Below are 21391 nucleotides of genomic sequence, written 5' to 3' on the forward strand. Positions count from 1 at the left end.
CCTTAACCTTAGAATTGGGACAGTTGTGTCAGATGGCAGTGCCTGAGATACCATTTGTCTGGTAACAGGAGGGATAGGAAAGGGTCTGCACTCTTAGGCTAAAGGGGAAACTGCAGGCAGTGAGAAATGCAGCAGAGGGCCGAGAAGGCATCTAACTGAGGGCTTCGGGAGGAGGTGGGATTTTAGATGGACTTCACAGTTACTCATCTAAGAGTTTCACTGGTGGAGTTGGGGGTGAGGGAGGGGGGAATAACAGGGTCCTCTCTACCGGTAGGTAAAAAAAATAAATAAATAAAAGAAAAGAAAGTCCCAGTTTGTAAACTGGAGGGAGAGGAGCCCTGAGCTGCCTAAGAGAATAGAACAAAACAGCTGGGAGATGATGGGTACTATCAGTTGAAACAAAGCGGAGAGCCGTGGCTATTTGATACAGAGGGAATGAAGTGGAAGACGAGGGACAGTTTCCATGTAGTCAAGCGCGTCAAAATAAAACCGAGACTTGAGATACCAGTAAGGCATGCCGTGGGTGATCAAAACATTGGAATCTCAGAGGCTTAGCTTAGTTATTATCTTTATATTTGGTAGGGGTGTAGCAGAGTCAGTTTCGTCCTGTATACAATTAAAGTAAGTCTCCTGGGGTTTCTTCGGTTCTAACATGGTAGCTTATCCTTTTACTTATTTTCATTCAGTTAAGCCTCATTTACCTACCCTTGCCTTTTTTTTTTTTTTTTTTAAACCAGATTATATTATTCTTTTCCTGGCCTTTCCAAACCATATCTTGGGTCCATCTGTCACAGCTGGAATGTTTGTAGTGTAACTCTTTCAGTCAAAACCCTTTCTTTCCTGAAATAATCTGTAATTATTTCCTCTAACTACAGGATGAACTGATCCAGGGGCTGGATTTCAGTACTATAGGACTTGTCCAAGAAGCTATTTGTATTCATCTATCTTGAAAGATCAAATTACATGCTAATATTCTGAAAGTAACACCCCACCAGAAACCCTCCCGCAGCAGTGAAGTCTATATAAAACCAAGCCCTGGCAACTTGCACATTGCCAGTTCAGACAGAGTGTGGTGTTAAAAATATTTCACAGGTCATTTGTGAACTGGAGAAAAGACCCTGACTTAACTTATATGGTATGATGCTTTGGTTTAGCCTTTCTTTGCAGCTATAACTGACAGCCCATGTCTCTCTCCACCCTTTCCAAAGTCCCAGGTAGTTTGGAGCAAGCTGTCCTTGGGTTCTCTCTCTGCTTGTTGACCGTAGAAGAGACATAACTATTGTCACATAATGGCTGATTTTTGTCCCCCTTGGAGGTGGTGGTTGTAAGTATACCTTCCCTCAAGATTGTATGTTTAGAGTCTGTCTTGCTGGATCTAATTTGCCCCCCAAATGTGCCCGACCTAACGCTAGTGCCTGTTTTTATTTTATGATGCGTCACAAGAGAACTGGGGATGGGAGGGAGGAGGTAGCAACCACTTGTGTACTAACAACGTGGCTTGTCTTTCCTTTCACATCAAGATTTTTTTTTTCCCCCCCTCGGGGGCAGGGGAGATAATCCGAGGTTACAGGGTATATGAAATTAATTTGAGGTTAGAGAAATGCAAAGACGACATGATAAAGGTGGCCCAAATAACCATGAGTAAAGATTGTTTTCTGAGAGGAAAATCAAGATGGGTAAAGCGCACAACGTGTTGAAGCTTGGATAAAATGTTAAGGAGGACTATGGTTAGTTCCATAGTTTAGGAAGCTAAACTATGGCTGGCTGGTTTAATGAAGGTTGTGAGCGTTTGTTAATTAGGACCTGAACTCTGGTCACATGGCTTTGGGTTTGACTTTGTGTGCTCGAGCAAGGTACTTCTAGCTACCCATTTTCTTATCTGTAAGCTGGGATTAATAGGATTATTTCTTTTAGAGTGTTTTGGGGAGAGGTTGAAAGAGGTAATACATAGGATCCCTAAGCACAGCGCCTGGCTGCTTAGTAAGTGGCACTGCTGTTACTGTAATAATGATGTGCTGTTGACAGATGACCAAGGGAAAGCAGAATCACTCTACTTCTTTTCTGCTTTGCCTCTACCTTTTATATTAAAGAGAAAGATTTGTTTTTTCTTATGGAAGGCATAGCATAGGCCATATAAAAGAGACGTAAAGAAAAACCTGTCATGGAACGGTTGTGATAGCCCTCACCGACGGTGAGTGAGCGACTTCACGTGGATGGTGAAAAAGTCATTCAAAATAGGGATGGGTGAACGTACAATCCATCTTTCAAGATTCTTTCTAACTTGGAGAGTGTTGGAAATTGAATTGAGAAGAGCATCAAGAAAGTCCCTATTGAACGAGTAGGTGCTCAGTAGATTATGTGTTGAACAAATGGACAAACCAAATGAGTCTAGGCCACCAGGCCAGACAAATGAACATTTTGTAGAATCTTCTGATGGGAAAGAATCTCAGGGTTCATCTTACAGCTTTGCTTTCATCCTCAGCATACAGATAACAAGTTGTTTGCTGTTCATAACTTTAGGTTTGAGAAATATCTTTTATTCTTATAGTAGATTCTCAACTAGATTGCTTCATATGAGTTCTAAAGGTTGAATGTAGAAGTACAGTATACTCCTGGTTATCCTGTGACTGACATCAAAATGCCTTGTGATTTTGGGGGCATGTATTGCAGTATATCTGTGGCTTTATCCAGCTGTAAAATTGTGATGAGTGAAAGAAGTGCCAAACTTGGTCTCAAGCCCACATGTGTTAAAAATTGAGCTAAACGCTAGCTCCCTGACTGGATGTCAGTCTGATCTATAAATGGAGTTTGAAAAGTACCATAGGATTTGGAAAGCAGCTCTGTTTTGCCCTGGTGGTTTGCCTGTTTTGAGTACAGTATCATGGGACTGTTCTGTCTCCCAAGGGAGTAGTCCTGAGACACTGTAAAAGATGGCACTGATTTAAGACCCGAGGTCCCTAACCTTTTTCTGCATAGCTCTTTGCCATGTGTCTGAAATATTAAGATCAGTTACCAGGGCTAGAGGGCCTTATCCAGGAACAGAAAGGAGGTGGTATATACTGGCGCAAAGATTTATACTCCAAACCCTTCAGATAATATTCTGTAACCCCCAGTAGCCTATGAGTTTTTGCAGTCAGGGATTTTAGCCTTAGAATATTGCATGAGGATTTGGTTGGACCAAAAGGAGATGGACGCTGGAGTACCTTCTGATCACAGTTTTATGTCTCATTTAAAAAGTATTTCGTTGTGCACATAAAGTATTATTCCTACATGAAATAGATATCTAATGCCTTCTCCCTTGACCACTAGACTTATTGTTGACTTCCTTGATGTTAGAGAGTTTAAAGAGATTTCTAAACCTGTGGAGCAGTAACATTTTTGTCAGGTATCGAGCCAATGCCCAGCCTAAAATATCTGGTGCCATCTGGTTACCTGGTATGGTAGAAGGACTGATCATTTAAGAGTAAGGCAGTGCTTCTCAAAGCATGGTCTGAGATCCTCTGGAGTTTCCGAGACTTTCTCAGGGGTTCCACAAGGTCCTCCTTCTTCCAGTCACATACACGTCTTCATGTACGAAGTTGGAATCTCTTTTCTTCAGCTGATACAACATGTCATTCCAGATTGAATGCAGAATCATACATGAGAATCCAGTTGCCTTCTACTAAGCCAAACATTATAGAGATTTGCAAAAATGCAAAGTAATGCCACTTTCCTCATTAGAGCTTTCTGTGGGGGAAAATACAGTTCTTTTTTTAATTTAGAAAAAATAGAGTAATATGTTTATTGTTATTTTAAAACAAATACAGTATTTAAAACATTCTCCATTTTAATTTCTAATAGAGTAAATATTGGTAGAAATAACTTACATAGACAAGTTCCTTAGAGTCCTCAATAATTTTCAAGAGTATAAAGAGATTCTGAGACCAAAAAATTTTAAAACTATTGGAGTAAAGCATCCCTGAACTATTGAATTATTGCCACTCTCTTTTCCCACTACCCGTTCATCTTTTTGGCCAGCCCACATCTGAAACTCCTTAGCCAAAAATACTTGAGTGCAAGGGAGTTGAAAATTACTTGTAAAGACAATGTTTCCTTTTTAGTATATTTAAAAATTCCAAGTAGATCCTTGGGGCTTCAAGTTGAGACTTCAGCCTATTGATGTTCTTTATATGTAAAATATGATCGGGACATTTATTCCAGAACATTCTCCTCCCTACATGTCTTTTCCCTTCCCTTTTGAAAGTCTCATTTTTAATAGCCGAATTAACTGGTCAGCAGAGACACTCCAGACACTGAACAGAATGGCAACCAGTAGATGCTGCTGACATTTTTTTCCCAAAGATTTTTTGGCGGATTTTGAGTTATCTGTCTATAAACAGCAGATTAGTTTGGAAGACTGAATTTATACCTCCTTTTTTCCCCTGTTCTCCATTTAGGAGCCTAAATTATTGTTTTAAGTTTGCTTGCACAGTAATGATCAGTTAAAAGGTGTTCAGGGGCATGGGCTTTTGTTGGCTTTGTGACAGGAAAAACTGTCAGTGGTGATGGTCTTTTAGAATTCTTTTTTGAAATAGTGAAAGAATTCTTGATTTCGAAGCTTGAAACTTGTTAACTGCCGACTTTTATTATTACCTGAACTAAATTCTAGAGATTAGAGTTAACAGAGATGATAAATGTCTTAATCCTGCTATTCCTTTGCAGGTGTGTATGTGCTTTTGTGTTCGGGCGGGGGGGGGGTTAATTTCTAATTCTTTGGAAATTAAAGTTAAATTGAGCCGATTAGTTCAGGGAGAATTCGAATTCAATGAGTATTAAATGTGCACCTACTTGGTTCTAGTAGCGATGAACAAGATAGACAATAGATTTTACTACCATGAAGTTTACAGTCCAGTGAGGGAGACATATGTTCAAAAGCACACACTCAAATATGAATATGTAATTATTAATTATGATAAGTGCTATAAATAAAAATTAACACAGTGGTGTATGAGAGTGTAATGAGAGCATATGAGGGTTTAGGCAAGCTTCTAGAAGGAGGTGACATTTAAGTTGAGGCTTGAAGGTTGAATAGGAATTTGCCAGGTTGGGTCCTGAAAGAAGGGCTCAATCACTGGGAGCTTCATATATACAGAGGTCCAGAGATAGGCAGGGAGCTGGCTAGTTGGTGTGCCTGGGAGAATGGGGTGGAGAGGGGCCTTGACAACAACAAATGTAGGGAGGTGAGTAGGGGGCTTACTAGGGCTTACCATGTTTTACCCAGGTTCTGGCCAGGGGCTACCTCTCCAGCCTTCTTGGGTTTTCTCTCCTCATCACTCTTCTCTCTAGGCTCCCTATGTCCTAGCCTGGTGTTTTTTTTCACATGTGATATATGTTTTAAGTCCTCAGGAAACACCAAGCTTCCCCTGGCCACAGGACCCGTGTAGAAGCCGAGAAGCTGTGCCTTTTTCCTTAAATGCCCTCCTGTCTCCACCACAGAGTGCTCCCCACCCCAACACAAACGCGCACACACACACACACACACACACACACACATACACAAGAGCTCACATACTCTTATCCTTTTTGTAGTACCTTCTACTCAACTTTCTGGTTCCTGTTTATATATAATCTACCCTGTTTATATATAATCTCCTCCACCCTCCAAAAAATCTTAAATTGTTTTGTTAGCAGTCTTATTTAACCATGTTTCTTTCTAACACTTAATTCAGTTTTTAATTGTGCAGTCTTTTGGATGATTATTTGACTACCACCATAGATAGATTGTGTAAGTTCTGCAATAGTAAGGACCATGTTTGTATATCTTTATCATTCTAAGTTTCTAATTTCTAGTACATAGCAGGCTCTCAATAGTTGTTGAGGGAAGGAAGGGAGGGAGGGAGGAAGGAAGGAAGGAAGGAAGGATGGAAGGAAGGAAGGACGGACTGGGAATTCAAAGATGAGACTGAGATATATAGTTCAATACTTTTCAAAGGCTTTTAATGATATATCCCATCAGTTAAAAAGTTTTTTGAGGGCTTCCCTGGTGGCGCAGTGGTTGAGAGTCCGCCTTCCGATGCAGGGGACACAGGTTCATGCCCCGGTCCGGGAGGATCCCACATGCCGCGGAGCGGCTGGGCCCGTGAGCCATGGCCGCTGAGCCTGCGCGTCCGGAGCCTGTGCTCCGCAACGGCAGAGGTCACAACAGTGAGAGGCCCGCGTACCGGAAAAAAAAAAAAAAAAAGTTTTTTGAGTGTGTACCCTCAATATGTATGTTGCGTATACGTTTTATATAAAGTAAAACTATGTGTTATAAGACATACATAAAATAGAAATTTTAAAAAGATTTAAGATGAAATATTTGAGGTATGGCTAATGGTAATGACATTGTATTATTGACAAAAATCTCAGGCTACTCAGGATAATGTTTATTGTTTATGATACTGGATGCAAATCAGTTTTTAATGTATTTTTGAATTCTGAATTTGGTGAGCCTGCTTCATGTCACAGTGAACTGAATGTTAATTGCTTTTGTTTAAACTGATTAACAAAGAACTGCTAGGAATAGCCATATAAGTTCCACCATTTTCTTACTCTTCTCTGGTACTTTCATTAATAACATATTCAATCTGTAGTTTCTTTAATGGATTTAGAACACTTGCAATTTGGGGAGGGCTCATTTCATTATATCTAGCCATTACAACCTGTAATTCCACTTCAGTAAACCCTCAAGAGTATATGTAGCACATGGCTGTATTCTATAAGCAAACAATGTCCACTCTTTCACATTGTGTAACTCCCACTTCTTCTGCAAGATACCTCTTGTAGTGGACTGTCCTAAGGGACTGAGACAGAGACCAAATAAAGGATCAAGTTATTTATCACTCTGTTAGATTAAATCAGTTTTTATAAGATACAAGTTTTACTATTTTCATCCCATAATTTAATGCATTGTCTTGTGTGGCCCTTGGATGCATGCACCCCTTTTGGGGGCAAGTAGGCTAGTGCTGGAGATTGACATAGACAAATAATTGATTTGGAGTGGTGTTAGACCAGTGCTGGGGGGTTGAAATCACTGCTGATGGAGAGGTGTTGCACCAAGCATTTGCCTTTTGAGCTAGATCATGGATGACAGGAAGAGGGAGTTGGGTAGGAGAGAGGTGGAGGGGGAGGCTCAAGGCATCTGGGGTGGAGGGAACCAACAGTGTGTTTCTGTTCAAAGGCACAGAGATGAGATGGTGATGGAAGGGTCAGTACCGGTTATGAGGGTTCCAGGGTGAGGTGAGGCATTTGCATTTATATCAAACAAGGGCTTGCTCTAGAAAAGATCTATGTGAACATGGAAATAATAGCAATAATAACAAAACAACAGTAGAAAGGGAGTCACTCAAGTTCCATGTGCTTTTAAAAATGTAAAAGGAAGGTCCATTAAACTCTCCTTTACTCCCTTCCCTCACCTTGCTGTTAGAGAAGGGTTAGTCTGAAATACAGTTGTAGACAAATTGAAGTGAGGGATGGTAAGATAGAATAGAGGTGCGGGGAATGAACAGTCAGACTCCTAACCAAAAAACTGATTTTTAAGAAGATGAGTCAGAAGGTGTCCATTCCAAACAGCTTAGATAGCAGTGGGCTTTTGCTCTTTTCTTTGAAGCTTTAAGAGTAAGATAGCACATGAACCTATTCACTAAAGAACTTGACCCGTTTTCTCTTTATTTTACCATCCAGAAAATTGCAGCTAGTTCAAGGTTTAATTGTTTAAAATTATTCTTTGTAATAAAGAATTAGTATAGCCAAACTCTCATCATCTTTCCAAAATTGTATAGGAATTATTCAGATGGAAAAGTTCTTTGTTGTAACCCCTTGACTCTGAGGAACATTGATCTTCTGCCAGTGTAGTTTTAGGGCAATATCAACTTAAAATTTATATCAAGTATCTTATTTTCTCTCTGTTATATAGTTTCATATATTAAGATTTTATATGATTTCTTCATGTCTTGATTGCGTGTATGCTTTGTTAAATTTGAGGTTAATGTAAGAATACATTGCTTTGCCATAGATGAGGGGTAAGTTACAGTTTTGTGTTTTCTTTTTTTTTCTTTTTCGGGGCTGTGTGATGATGTAGGTTGCTTCACCTCTAATCCTTTTAAAGCAAGGCTCAAACATAGTAATTGGGCTTGGATTATTCAGTCACTTAATCTTTAACATGGTGTTAGAACAGTCTGTTCGTGCTTCTTAGAGTATTTAACTTGGTGCCAATCTTGCATTCCGTGGCATAAAATAAAATTCAAACCTAAAGTCCTTTAGGAATGCCTGGCCTTACAGCTGAGAATTTTTCATGTCCCTTTTGAGTTCTTTGTAAGTGGGTAGACTCAGGGAAAGTTGCCTCAGAGTGGCCACCAGTAGGAGGTAAATCTGATTAACTCTTTAAGATGATTTATTTAGATCCATGTAAAGGGTATATGTTTAAGTGTACTAAGAAATAAGGCAGCATATGTGAGGGGGATTTGTAAGAAAGGCCTTGAATGGCAGTTTGAAGATGGTATGCTTAATTTAATTTGTCATCCTACAGTTAAATTTTGTTGTTTTACTGATATCTCTTTTTTTCCCTCCACAGTTGTACAATGGTAGATGGAGTGATGATTCTTCCTGTGCTAATGATGATTGCTTTCCCTTCCCCTAGTATGGAAGGTAAGTGGCTCACAACTATTTGGGATCGGATGAGTATACTGTGTATTGTTTGGCTTACTGTAAACTAGTTTCTTCCTAATCCTATCAGACTTAGCAATCCTCCCCTCCCCCCATTTTTAAGACTTTATTTTTTTAAAGCTGTTTTTTAGGTTCACAGCAAAATTGAGAGGACGATACAGAGATTTCTCATATACCCCCTGCCCCGACGCATGTATAGCCTCCCCCATTATCAACATCCCCCCAACCAAAGTGGTACATTTGTTATAATTGATGAACCTACATTGACACATCATAATCACCCCAGTCCGTAATTTACATTAGGGTTCACTCTTGGTGGTGTACATTCTGTGGGTTATAATGACATGTATAATGACATGTATCCATCATTATAGTATCATACAGAGTATTTCACTGCCCTAAAAATCCTCTGAGCTCCACCTATTCCTCTCTCTCCACCTCTGCAACCCCTGCCAACCACTGATTCTTTTACTGCCTCCATAGTTTTGCCTTTTCCAGAATGTCATGTAGTTGGATTCATACAGTATATATAGCCTTTTCATATTGGCTTCTTTCACTTAGTATTTTACATTTAAGGTTCCTTCGTGTCTCTTCATGGCTTAGTAGTTCATTTCTTTTTAGTGCTGAGTAATGTCTCATTGTCTGGATGGACCACAGTTTATTTATCCATTCACCTACTGAAGGCCATCTTGATTGCTTCCAAGTTTTGGTAATTATGAATAAAGCTGCTATAAACATCCATGTGCAGGTTTTTGTGTAGATATAAGTTTTCAACTCCTTTGGGTAAACACCAGGGATTGTGATTGCTGGATTGTATGGTAGAGTATGTTTAGTTTTGTTAGAAACTGCTAAGCTGTCTTCCAAAGTGGCTGTTCCATTTTGCATTCCCACCAGCAATGTATGAGAGTTCCTATTGTTCCACATCCTCACTAGCATGTGGTGTTATCAGTGTTCTCGATTTTGGCCATTCTTATAGGTATGTGGTGGTGTATCGTTGTTTTAATTTGCATTTCCCTGATGATGTATGATGTGGAGCATCTTCTCGTGTGCTTATTTGCCATCTGTATATCTTTACTGAGGTGTCTTTAAGGTCTTTGGCCCATTTATTATTTGGGCTCTTTGTTTTCTTATTGTTGAGTTTTCAGAGTTCTTGGTATATTTTGGATAACGGTCCTTTATCAGATATGTCTTTTGCATATATTTTCTCCCAGTCTGTGGTTTGTCTTGTCATTCTTTTGACATTATCTTTCACAGAGCAGAAGTTTTAATTTTAATGGAGTCCAGCTTATTAATTATTTTTTTCATGGATCATGCCTCTAAAAAGTTATTGCCAAAAACAAAAAAGTTATTGTCATACTCAGTGAGGTAATGTAGGTTTTCTCCTATGTTATCTAATAGGAGTTTTATAGTGTTGCGTTGTACATTTAGGTCTGTGATCTGTTAATTGAATAATTTTTATGAAGGGTATAAGGTCTGTGTCTAGACTTCTTTTTGTTTTGCATGTGAACATCCCCTTTTTATACATATTTGATAATGTCCCTTGATTTTCTTGGAGTGCAACCTGTACACACCGTACCTTTCTTATAAACATAAATTTTAAAAATTCACTATAATTCGCTATCTGAAATGAAGAGAAAATTCTCTGAAAATAATATGTAATTAAATATGTCATATAATTAAAATAGTACGTATAGACAAATGTAATATAATCTAATGTAGTTGGGTATGAGTACACTAGAAGATGTAATGAAGTAACAAATGTTTGTATAAAAATATATACCTATACACACACACACACACACACACACACACAATCTTTGATGTCTTAGAAAACAGAAAACATTGGTACTAGTGTATTGTATCGGTGACTTAATTATCACAAGGGATCTTGCCTGCAGTGCTTGAATTTTCTGACTTGGTGAACAAATTTTGGTAGAATCCCAACAAAACAGAGAACTGTTTGTCCTTTGATTTACACAGGGGTTATATTTTGAGAAAATTTCGTATACATTAAGACAGTACAAGACATACTTTGTATTTTTATGTATAAAAGAGTTAGGTATTAGGTTCAATTAATTATACAGCGGTTTTCATGTAAATGAATGCTTAGTGGGTGGGCCAGTGAGAACCTGAAGGGGCGCAGGGTAACTCTTAGTTATGCGGGATCACACAGGCATTTTAGGGCCTAACTCATTCTCACTATCCTCCCTTCTCCCCATCTACAAAAAGCTACTTAGGGATGGCACTGCCTGTGGAGTCCACAAGAGATAATCAAGAGAAAAAGAAAATAAAATTTGCCTATAATTCCCTGCACTTACATGTAATTGCTTTTAGCATGTTGGTGTAAATCTTTCTAGATATGTAAACAAACTCTTATTTTATTGTGCATTGAGCAGTTTGCACTTTATTTTATAAGAGTTGCTCCATGAGGAGTGGTGCTTACGGTGTGAATCTCAGCCTTGTGATCAGATGGGCCAGTAAGACTAATCCCCCTCTTACAGGCTCTTGGGGGTATAGTGATCAGTTTTATACACTTGATAAGTTTCCAAGGAGGCATCTAATATAAGTTAATATAGCCAACACTGCGGAAAAATCAGTGCTTAATGTACTAGAAATCTATTTTGTTACATATTAGGTGTATAATATTTGATCTGTTCCTCCCTCCTTCCCATGTTCATTGACATGTATTATAGTCAGGGAGCCACTAGCCACATACTGAGCACTCAAAGTGCAGCTGATACAAGCCGAGATATGCTTTAAGTGTAAAGTACACACTGGGTTTTGAAGACAATAAAAAATGTGAATTTTTGTCTGTTCCTTTTTACTACTATGAAAATTTACAATTATATAAAGCAGCTTACATTAAGTTTCTATTAAAAAACGCTATCGTCAACCACTTTAGATATCCATAGTCTATATTCTTCTCTAAGCAGTGTTGTTTGATACAGTCCAATAATATCGCAATCATTTTAATTAGTGCCAAAAAGATATGAAATAAGGATCCTGCGTGGCAAGTTTAAAGGAGTAGGAGGTGTTTAACCAGAAGAGAGGTTGGGTCCTAGGTTGAAAGAATTACTAAGAAGAAATGGGCTGGGAATATTTGGTGGGTTAATAGTAGTTCTCATCTGAGGGGTTAATTTTATCCCCCAAGGGACACTTGACAATGTCTGGAGACGTAATAGACAAGTTGCTAGGATTTTTCCTCTTTTTAGTTGCTACATAATGTGATCAGTTAAAAAAAAAAAAAAAAAAAGAATATTGTGAAATGAAGTCCCTCCAAATTCTGTGTGCTCCCCTAGGTACAGTAGCAGTTCTGTGTGGTCAGACAATCCTTCAGGTTTCATGTGCTGTCCTGGTGGACTCTTGGTGTGGGCACGATAGAAAAAAAAAAAGAGTGGAAGAGAAATTGAGGTGGAAATGTAATACGGATAGAGAAAGGGAAGTGGGAAAGAATGGGGAAAGAGGAGGTGAAAAGGGCATTTATAGAACAGTGTTAGCAACCCAGCCATTGGTTGTTTTTTCCTGCTTTAAGCTCTTAAGCTGCCCAAAGGATCCGGCAAATGACCTCTTAATGCCAGAGTGAAGATCTGTAATGAAACAAGTTAGTCTGGCTGATGGAAATGGGTGCCACTAAGGTTTTGCTATTGAATATAACACCAGCACTAGGATGTTTACAGATATGGAAAAGAGCACATCATCCTTTTGTTGCGATAGCTTTTTTTTTTTAATTTTTAAAACAATATCCAGTGAGTGCTACAACCTAGAGTACTCTGATCTTAATAGCGGTGGCCTTAGTCTTGTCTTCCCTCAATGACTCAACTCCTAGTTAACTATCAATAGCATATTCTATGAAAAGACTCTTTGTTTTTGCATATTTACTAGAAAATTTTTTTTTAAAAAACCACTGAGAACTAATTGTAATATACTCAACATTAGTCATAAAGCAAATGTCGAGTACGAAATACTTAACCGAAAGAGGTAAATAACAGGGCAAATAACTAAAAACTTTATATCAGCCTCATAGATTGTCTAGTGCAGGGCTTTAAGCTACCAAGGTTTTTGTTTGTTTTAATTAATTTATTATTTTGGCTGTGTTGGGTCTTCATCGTTGTGCACAGGCTTTCTCTAGTTGCGGCGAGCAGGGGCTACTCTTCCTTGGGGTGTGCGGGCTTCTCATTGTGGTGGCTTCTCTTGTTGCGGAGCACGGGCTCTAGGTGCACAGGCTTCAGTAGTTGTGGCATGTGGGCTCTAGAGCTCAGGCTCAGTAGTTGGGGCGCACGGGTTTAGTTGCTCCACGGCATGTGGGATCTTCCTGGACCAGGGCTTGAACCCGTGTCCCCTGCATTGGCAGATGGATTCTTAACCACTGCGCCACCAGGGAAGCTCTAGACTACCAAGTTTAAAAGGAAACAGACCCAGGTTTGATGTTTGCAGAGCAGCTACGGCACCTTATTAATTGGGCTTCAGTGGAGCTAATGACATTCTTGGTGCATAAATAAGAAAGTCATAGAGATTTTGTTCTAATATATTTTGTTGGGTATTGTACTCCTCTTAGTCTATTAAAAACAAACAAAAAACCAGAAAGCTTCTTTCCTTTCGTCTCTCCAGTTACTCCCAGATGTCTTTTAAATATTGATTAGATACAATGTCAACATATCAAATAAGAAGTCCCAAAGAGTACTTTTGGCAGAGTTTGACTAGTATGTGTGTACTTTAGAACATTTCTCAATTTCTAAATGGAATTCTAAATGCTCTGGGGCCAAAAAGACCCAGTAAATTTGGAAAATACTGCATACTAGAACTATCTCTTTGATGATTTATAGGTAATATTTATTGAGTGGTTAATATGTGCCCAATGTTGTTTTATGTTCGTTATTTCCCATAATCCTCATCATTACCCTAATGAGGTACGTTAGTGGGGATGTGCTTTTGAATTGGTTAAAACTCTTGCTTAAGGTTATACAGCCAACAAAAGGTGTGTTATACTTTGAGGATTGGTATTCAAGAGTTTCAGTCATTATCGGTTATCTTCAGAATTTTGTATTTTTTGGTACCCTAAATTAGCTACATCCGCATTCATATTACATCTGGTACATGCTAGAATGCAGCTCAATCCAGTCCATTTGAGAGGCTGAGGTGAGAGCTTCCAATAACAAATGATGAATCCCTTTTACCTGGGTTTGTGTTTTTTATTTCTCTCTCATACCAATATTCATTTTTCATGTTCATTATATATACAACTCCAGCTGCAGGAAGATTTTTATTTGCTCTCACAGAGAAGAGCACTTGAGCCCTAATTACCCGTATATCCTTCCTTTTCCTTCCCATTAATAAGACTAATCATGCTCTAATACTGCTATTATGCCACCCGGGAGAAGTCCATTTTTGTTCCAGAACCTGCTTGTTTGGTTTTACCTTTGTCCCTGTGAGCATTTGCAGGGACGACCATGACACAAATAACTTAAAGTGGAATACTGCTTCTTCAAAAATATTTCAAAGCTAAGATGACCCACATTTTATTAAATTTGCAAGCCACAGTTAGATTCTATTGCAGCAAGGAAGGCTGGACTTTTGCAGAGTTTCGTTGCAAGAGATTTCGGCCTGTCTTAGAGAAGATTGCTAAGTACTAAATTGTTTTCTGGGTTGACTTGATTTTAGTATTTCCAAAGCCATCACTACTCAGACTTTCCAGCCCAATTACCCAATGAGAGAAGGAAGGAGATCACTTCAATAGACTTTTTGTTAGGGTCCACAAAGGTGCCCCTCTTTGCCACTGGGGGTGAAGAATAGAATAAGCCTTTCTTTGAATTTCTCATTATTGAGAATTCAGGAAGTTCGTGAAGGGGTGAATGAATGTAAGAGAAATGTCTCAGTATTAAATTTGTTGCCCTCATTTCTCAGGACTATAATTTATCCCTTTTGTTCAGAATCAAATCTTTTTCGTTGACACATCATCATATGAGAGATTTGTTGGGGAGAGAGATGGGATGTACTGAGCTGTTGGCCACTATGAGGACCTAAAATGTAAATATCAGGTGAAGCTGTACACTTTTAAGATACTGCTTCTTTATTGTCACATTTTCTCACCTAACAGAATGAGTATATTACTGATGCAAGGTGAGCTGTGACAAAGCTTCCTTTCAGCTTTTCCTTTCTGGGGAATGTTTGTTTCAGCTGTGGGTAGTTAAACTAAAGCCACATCCAATTTTTTTTGTCCCAGTGAACATTATAAAATGTTCATATTCAATGCATTTATATGAGAGGAGTTAGTGGTAGGGTGTGGAGAGGACTCTAAAAATTCAATCAGGGGCTTCCCTGGTGGCGCAGTGGTTGAGAGTCCGCCTGCCGATGCAGGGGATACGGGTTCGTGCCCTGGTCTGGGAAGATCCCACATGCCGCGGAGTGGCTGGGCCCATGAGCCATGGCCACTGAGCCTGCGCGTCCGGAGCCTGTGCTCCGCAGCGGGAGAGGCCACAACAGTGAGAGGCCCACGTACCGCAAAAAAAAAAAAAAAAAAAAAAATTCAATCAGAGTCAAATATTGAATGGATGGGAAAACAAATCCAAGGCCCTAGGCTCATTAAATGGTTTCCTTGTGGTCAACAGTGAGTGGGCAGTGCAATAGCTTCTAAGCTTCTGTTTTATAAAGATGGGTCTCAAGGGGGAGAGGGTGGATGCCATCTCCTCTTTATGGAAAAACTGGTGAAGCAGGAGATTTGTAGGGATGGCATGTGTGCTACTTTTGCTCTTGAAAAGTAAACACCGAGGAAAACAAAACATTTAAAAATTAATTTGTAGACTCAAGACGTAGAAAGCGAACTTATGGTTACCAAAGGGGAAAGGGGGTGAGGGAGGGATAAATTAGGAGTGTGGGATTAGCAGATACAAATTACTATATATAAAATAGATAAACAACAAGGTCCTACTGTATAGCACAGGGAAATATACTCAATATCCTATAATAAACCATAATGGAAAAGAATATGAAAAAGAATATAATGTATGTATAACTGAATCACTTTGCTGGGTACTGGAAACTAACACAACGTTGTAAATCAACTATACTTCAATAAAAAAATTTAAAAATTAATTTGTAATTCCCAAACATTACCAACTGTCCTCCAGAACTTCCCTCTGTAGCCCAGCATGACCTCAGGCAAGCTTCCATAGATTATGGTTATATGAAACAGTCATAATTACTCAGAGCTCATGTCGATTCCAAGATAGTGTAAGACACAGGGCAGGGAAGCCTTCAAAATTTTCACTGTGACTCACAGTAAGAAACATTTTAGAGTTGGACCCAGTGCATCTACATTTAGAAACATTTTGGAGTATGACCCGCATGCATCTGAAAAGAAAATTTCATGAAAGTGATTACTCTTACTATGCTAATGTACTCCTGCTTCTTCTCTTTTTTATTCTATTCAGTTTTATTTCATTTAGAAAGAAAGAAAGAAACCTTGTCTTGAACCACTAAATCAATTTCGCTACCCACAAATGGGTCATAACCCGCAGTTTAAGAAAGACACCTCCAGTCTGCTCCCAAGAGCTCGCTGCCGGGAAGTCCTGGCTGCCCTCAGGTGAAAGCTCTGACGGCTAACCCAGATAGTCTCCAGCAAAGCTGGCCCAGACCTTTTTAAAATTTATTTATTTATTTATTTTTACGACTTCATGTAGCCTGACCATCCTCTCTCTGCAAGCCAGTGATTTGACAGGAGGAGGGAAGTTTACATATGTGCCTTCTCAGCCGTGGTCATAACACTGGAACAGCTGCTTGCCTGATTCTAATCAGCTGAATCTGAGCTCTGCAGAGCTGGGTGTTTCCTAGATCCACGGTAATGCTGCATCTAATTCTTTGTTATGGGTTAGAGGGGAACATGGACTTTCTGAGGATATGTATATTTGGGGCATGTGGGAAGGAGAGAAGGAATAGGAGGCAGAATGAGAAATTCCTCTTGGAAGGGGGTGGTAAAATTCACCTTAAAGCAAGAACAAAAACCTCTGCTTTTATATATATATATATATATATATTTTTTTTTTGCGGTACGCGGGCCTCCCACTGCTGTGGCCTCTCCCGCTGCGGAGCACAGGCTCCGGACCTGCAGGCTCAGTGGCCATGGCTCACGGGCCCAGCTGCTCCGCGGCACGTGGGATCTTCCCGGACCGGGGCACGAACCCGTGTCCCCTGCATCAGCAGGCGGACTCTCAACCACTGCGCCACCAGGGAAGCCCACTCTGCTTATATTTTTTATTCAAACGGTGATTTGGAGCAGGGAGTAGCCTCTTTTATTTATTTGCTGCATTTGTTTACCTTCTGAATTCTGGTATTTACACTAAGCCAGTATAAATGAAAAAAAAAAATCACACCCATTTGGTAAAGCTATAAGGAAGAGATAGAGAAAAGGAAAAAAACCCAACAGTCCAGTTTAACCTTTGGCTCCTGTGACGTATGTAATGCTGCAGGATGCCATGCAGAGTTACACAGTGTTTATCTTTAACACTATGTCCTAGTTCATAGGCTTCACGCTGTCAGTTTTGCAAAGGGTTAGGGTAATTTTTGATAATTCAGTGGTGTTGCTAATCAGAGTGTCTTCTGAAGGGAAGGCTCTTGGCCATGCATAGGAATTAAGCCTTTCTCAGGAGAGAGGCAGTCAGACACCATCGTGAGCCTCCTTCTTCCTTCTTACTGTGTCTCTGTATGTGGGTTACCTGAGCTCTCAAGAGCCGTTACCGCAGAGCCATGCTTAGCAGTAGCAGAGTGGTGGTGAGAAGTCAGCCATGCAAAGTGAGGCCTAGGGTGAGAGAGGCCAGGACTTGGTGGTGGTGTTTTCTCGCTACTGTCTAACACAGCGCCTGGCATATACTTGGTGGTCAGTGAATATCTGACAAATGAATGAATAAATAATTATCATAATACAGAAAAGGTAATAAGAGACCCAGGAACTGATCTGGGCTGGGGACAGGGTAAGAAAGGACATCATCCTTTCAAAGAATGTATTCCAAGTTTTGGAAAAGAGAATCAGTAATAAGACAGTCTTACATTCTTGCAGTTGATAAATTACCATGAGCACACGGGGTAGGCACTGGTGATGTCAACATACCGAGAAGGGGTTTTTGCTGTCAAAGAGTCACAGTCTGGTTGGAGGAGACAAAGGTTACAAGCACAGCACTAGGGGTGTTGGCCGGAAGGGCCTTCATGGCACACCAGGCTGGGATTGGGGACAGGCAGGGTTTGGGAGGATGAACAGGCATTAGACCAGCAAAGGAAGGACTGAGAAGGACTTTTTAGGCAGGGGAAGGGCCAGGCCCAGAGAACTGGGGGGGGGTACAGGTCACCACCCGGGTGGTCCAGCATGGCCAGAGCAGCCTCCCAGAAGGCATTTGGGTTGAGATTTGAGGCCCTACTAGCCTGGCAGGGCCTTGTGCATGAGGCGTTTGTCTTCGATCCTGAGGGCAGCGAGAACTATTGAAAGATTAATTAGATGCGCTTTGTGTGCTTTGAAAGAATTTTGTGGTAGAAGTGGTTCACAGGCTACAGCAGGATTAGAGGTGAAGGGACAGGAAAAACTAGTCCCCCTGCAGGGTCGGGGCAGACAGGCCCACGTGCTGCCTTTTCAAAGGCATCCCAACTATAGCAACTTGACGGTGGCCAACAAAACAAAAACAAAACAAAAACAAAACCCTTAGTTCCAAGAGAAGACCTCTGTTGTAGGTAGCTCACAAATTATAACAGCAGCAGTGAACGACAATGATCTAACACTAATTTCCGTTATGAAAACAGAAGGTTGAGCTGCTGACTTTCTTAGCAACTTTTACAAGACATTTAAATCCCTCTAGCTGGTCCTTTGTTCCTGTGTTGCCATGGAGTGTCAATAAGCCCAGCTCAGAATAACCCGGGCAGTGACATGAGAGGTGCAGCTTGCTCGCTGGCATGGTGGCTGGCCAGGTTACGCTGTTCTCATTGCTCCCGTCTTGGGAGGAGGACCGAGCAGCTGGTTGCCCGGGCAGCTGTGAAAGGTGTACGTCTCTTGGCTGCCCAGAGTTTGAAAGGCAACCAAAACTTGCCTGCCTCCTGAGCATGTGCAGCTCGCGTTTGAGCAGATAGCAACTGAAAATAGCCCACTGTACACCTGTCCCTTGCACACCAGCCCCTGGCCGACTGCCATTTAGGACAGTGTGGGCTCCCTGGGTGGATAGGTGAGGGGCTGAGCGGATCTCAGGGGTTCTTAGGAAGATCCTGGGAACTTTGGCCCTGGCTTAAAAGGAAACGAAAAAGCAGCAGGCTCCTCTGAGCAGTTCCACTGGGCACTTGTGTGGTTAGTGGGTGGCCGCAGTGCTTGCATACGTGCGGTACGTGCTGAAGAAGCCATACCAGTTCTCCATGCTCAGCCAAACTGGGGTCCGACAGACAGACTGAGAGGTATATGTTTTCTCCTGGAGGGAAAGGCTTTCCTAAAACACTCCTAGACGGTAGCCGTCATGGAGAACCCTGCCTCAGTTTTAGAGAGGGGAGGCACTGAGTGAAAACAATCTTGTTTGATTTTCTACGTGCTCCTTAATCCCCAGTGATTGTCAGTAGATCACTTCTACAAGGTGGCTCTCTGCGAGATTATTCTTTCTCAGCAGTCCATATGTGGGCACAGAATAGAATCCGCATGTCAGGAGCTGTCTGTTTCCCTTTGGGACTCTTTCCATGTCCTTCCGGGCTTTCATCTCTGCCGCGGGCTTGCCATCGTTGGGCAGGCTTGGCACGCCGATGTGGATGGAAGCAGGCACTGGAAGGAAATACTTCTGAAATGACTGGTGGTACTCAAGCTGCTATTTAAAAGTGACCCTTCTTAGAGTCTTGGGTTATCTTTAGGCCGTCAGTGCTCTACAGCCACAGGAGCCAAAAGGGAGTCTGTGGAAACTCTGGCCTGTTGCTCTCGCCTTGGTTTGTGTTTAGATATCGTTGCTCCTCAGCCAGTGGCCTCGTGACACATCTCAGATTTAGCTGCCTTTCTTCTGCCAAGGTCCAAGATTATTGTGGAAGCTGGGAACGGTGTGCTGTGCCCCAGAGGCTGGGGTGTGGGGGGAAGGCATGTGTGTTTAAAAAGCCAGCTCTGGTTCACAGCATTCTGAAGAAAGTCTTCCTGTTTCTACCTTGAGTGTAGGCACCTGGGGCCTTTCTGTGGGCTCCGGGGTGAAAAAGAATAAGCTCAAAATGACCTACACTCAACTGTCTTATGGTGACTGTAGGATCTTTCGTCTCTGATGAGGAAGCCAGTCTTAAGCGTGTTGAACTTGGGAGTTAATGAATTCTTGTGAACCATATTGATTAGACTGATGGGATAAAGAAGATAGGCGAGACAAAGATCAAGTTATAAAGGCTGGAATACAGATGCACAGGGCATGTACTCATGGGACTGAAGACATGGGATTCCTTCTTTCTTTGACCTTTCATGGAGATCTGGACCTGGTAGGGCCTTGGGACATGACTGGGAAGTTGGGAGATAGGGAAGCAGCAATATCAGAGGCTTGAGCTCTGCCCCAGTTTTTCACCCTTGGATATCTTGATCTCTTTGGCTTCATTTGGGCTGGAAAGAAAATAGTCTGGAAATTACCTTGTTCCCTCTGCGCTTTGGGATGGGGTAGGGTAGGGAGCTAGAGAAGAAGAATTTAGCTGAATTTAACTAATTCTAGACATTTTCGCCTTTAGCTCTGGGTGCCACGATGCCTAGAGGCTGGCATTCTAAGACTGTTGTTAACAAATTGGAGCCGTGCCCATCTTTTGAAGGGTTTATCTCTGTGATTTGAAAGCTTCCGGAAAGGGTGTGGGGATGTGGTGGTGGCTGGCGGATGGTAAGCAGAGCAAAGGTTGGCGTTTTGGAGGTTCTGTCCCTGATTCCCAGAGAAAAAGGTCGCGTAGGGCAGTGGAGGAGAAACAGAAGTGGGAGCTGGGCCTTCTCTGCTGTCCATTCCCGTGTAGAGCCCTCGTTTAGGGTGTCCTGTAAAACCAGAATTTTCAGTGTAGAGCCTGGGTAGGAAAACCTTGCTGGAGCAGCCGTGCACTCCCCAGATATCCCGGGAGGAAGGGGAGACAACCAGAAAGAGTCAGGAACACCTTTTCCCACACTGTGATCGGAGCTTCTAGCCTAAGACATGCTATAGATGGTACCACATCACTGGCTCTCCTGAATCTGAACAAGGAATGACTTCTCTGAAATGTTTATAATTCCTCAGCTTTTTTCCCCTTCTTCAGTCTGTGGTCCTCTCTGTTACTCTCCCAACAAGTAGAGCTTCACTCAGATGCAAGAATTGTCAACACTATGTGGGGTGGGCTGCGGTGGGGTGCTTTTCATTAGGCCTCGTAATCATCTGTTTCTCTGAAGCGACGATTCAAGAAGTTTGAAGACAAAATGAAGAAAGGGGTCATTATTTCCCCCCTTATGAAGGAGTCGCTTCACAGACATGGCATATGTGTTAAAGCTAAGTCTTTGCTATGTTCAGGGAGTCATAAAAAGCATGGAAGAGACAGACCGGTATCGTCTTAGGTCATACCCCACAGTGCTCTTTAACTTGTTAGTCATTTAAACACAGACTGAGTTTATGGCTTTGAAATAGAAGGTGAGACTGCTGCAATAAGGCTTAACTTACTCGGATTATTTCAGAGACCAGGAGTCAGCCCAGCCACAAAATAAACAGATGGAATTCTTTTTTATTTCTCTCTC

At 41.2% G+C, this 21391-nt stretch overlaps 1 protein-coding gene across 1 annotated transcript in view; it reads left to right on the forward strand.

The window, feature by feature from the left end:
- Positions 1–21391, forward strand: part of ACVR1 (activin A receptor type 1) — a 75289-nt gene that overhangs the window by 10287 nt on the left and 43611 nt on the right. The window contains exon 2 of the mRNA XM_024735976.1: positions 8591–8664. Within this exon, the coding sequence (XP_024591744.1) occupies positions 8598–8664 (67 nt within the window). The 5' untranslated portion in view covers positions 8591–8597. The remainder of the gene's footprint in view (positions 1–8590; positions 8665–21391) is intronic.

The sequence above is a fragment of the Neophocaena asiaeorientalis genome, unplaced genomic scaffold (genome assembly GCF_003031525.2).
Source record: "Neophocaena asiaeorientalis asiaeorientalis breed wild unplaced genomic scaffold, Neophocaena_asiaeorientalis_V1.1 scaffold72, whole genome shotgun sequence".
Taxonomy (NCBI): domain Eukaryota; kingdom Metazoa; phylum Chordata; class Mammalia; order Artiodactyla; family Phocoenidae; genus Neophocaena; species Neophocaena asiaeorientalis.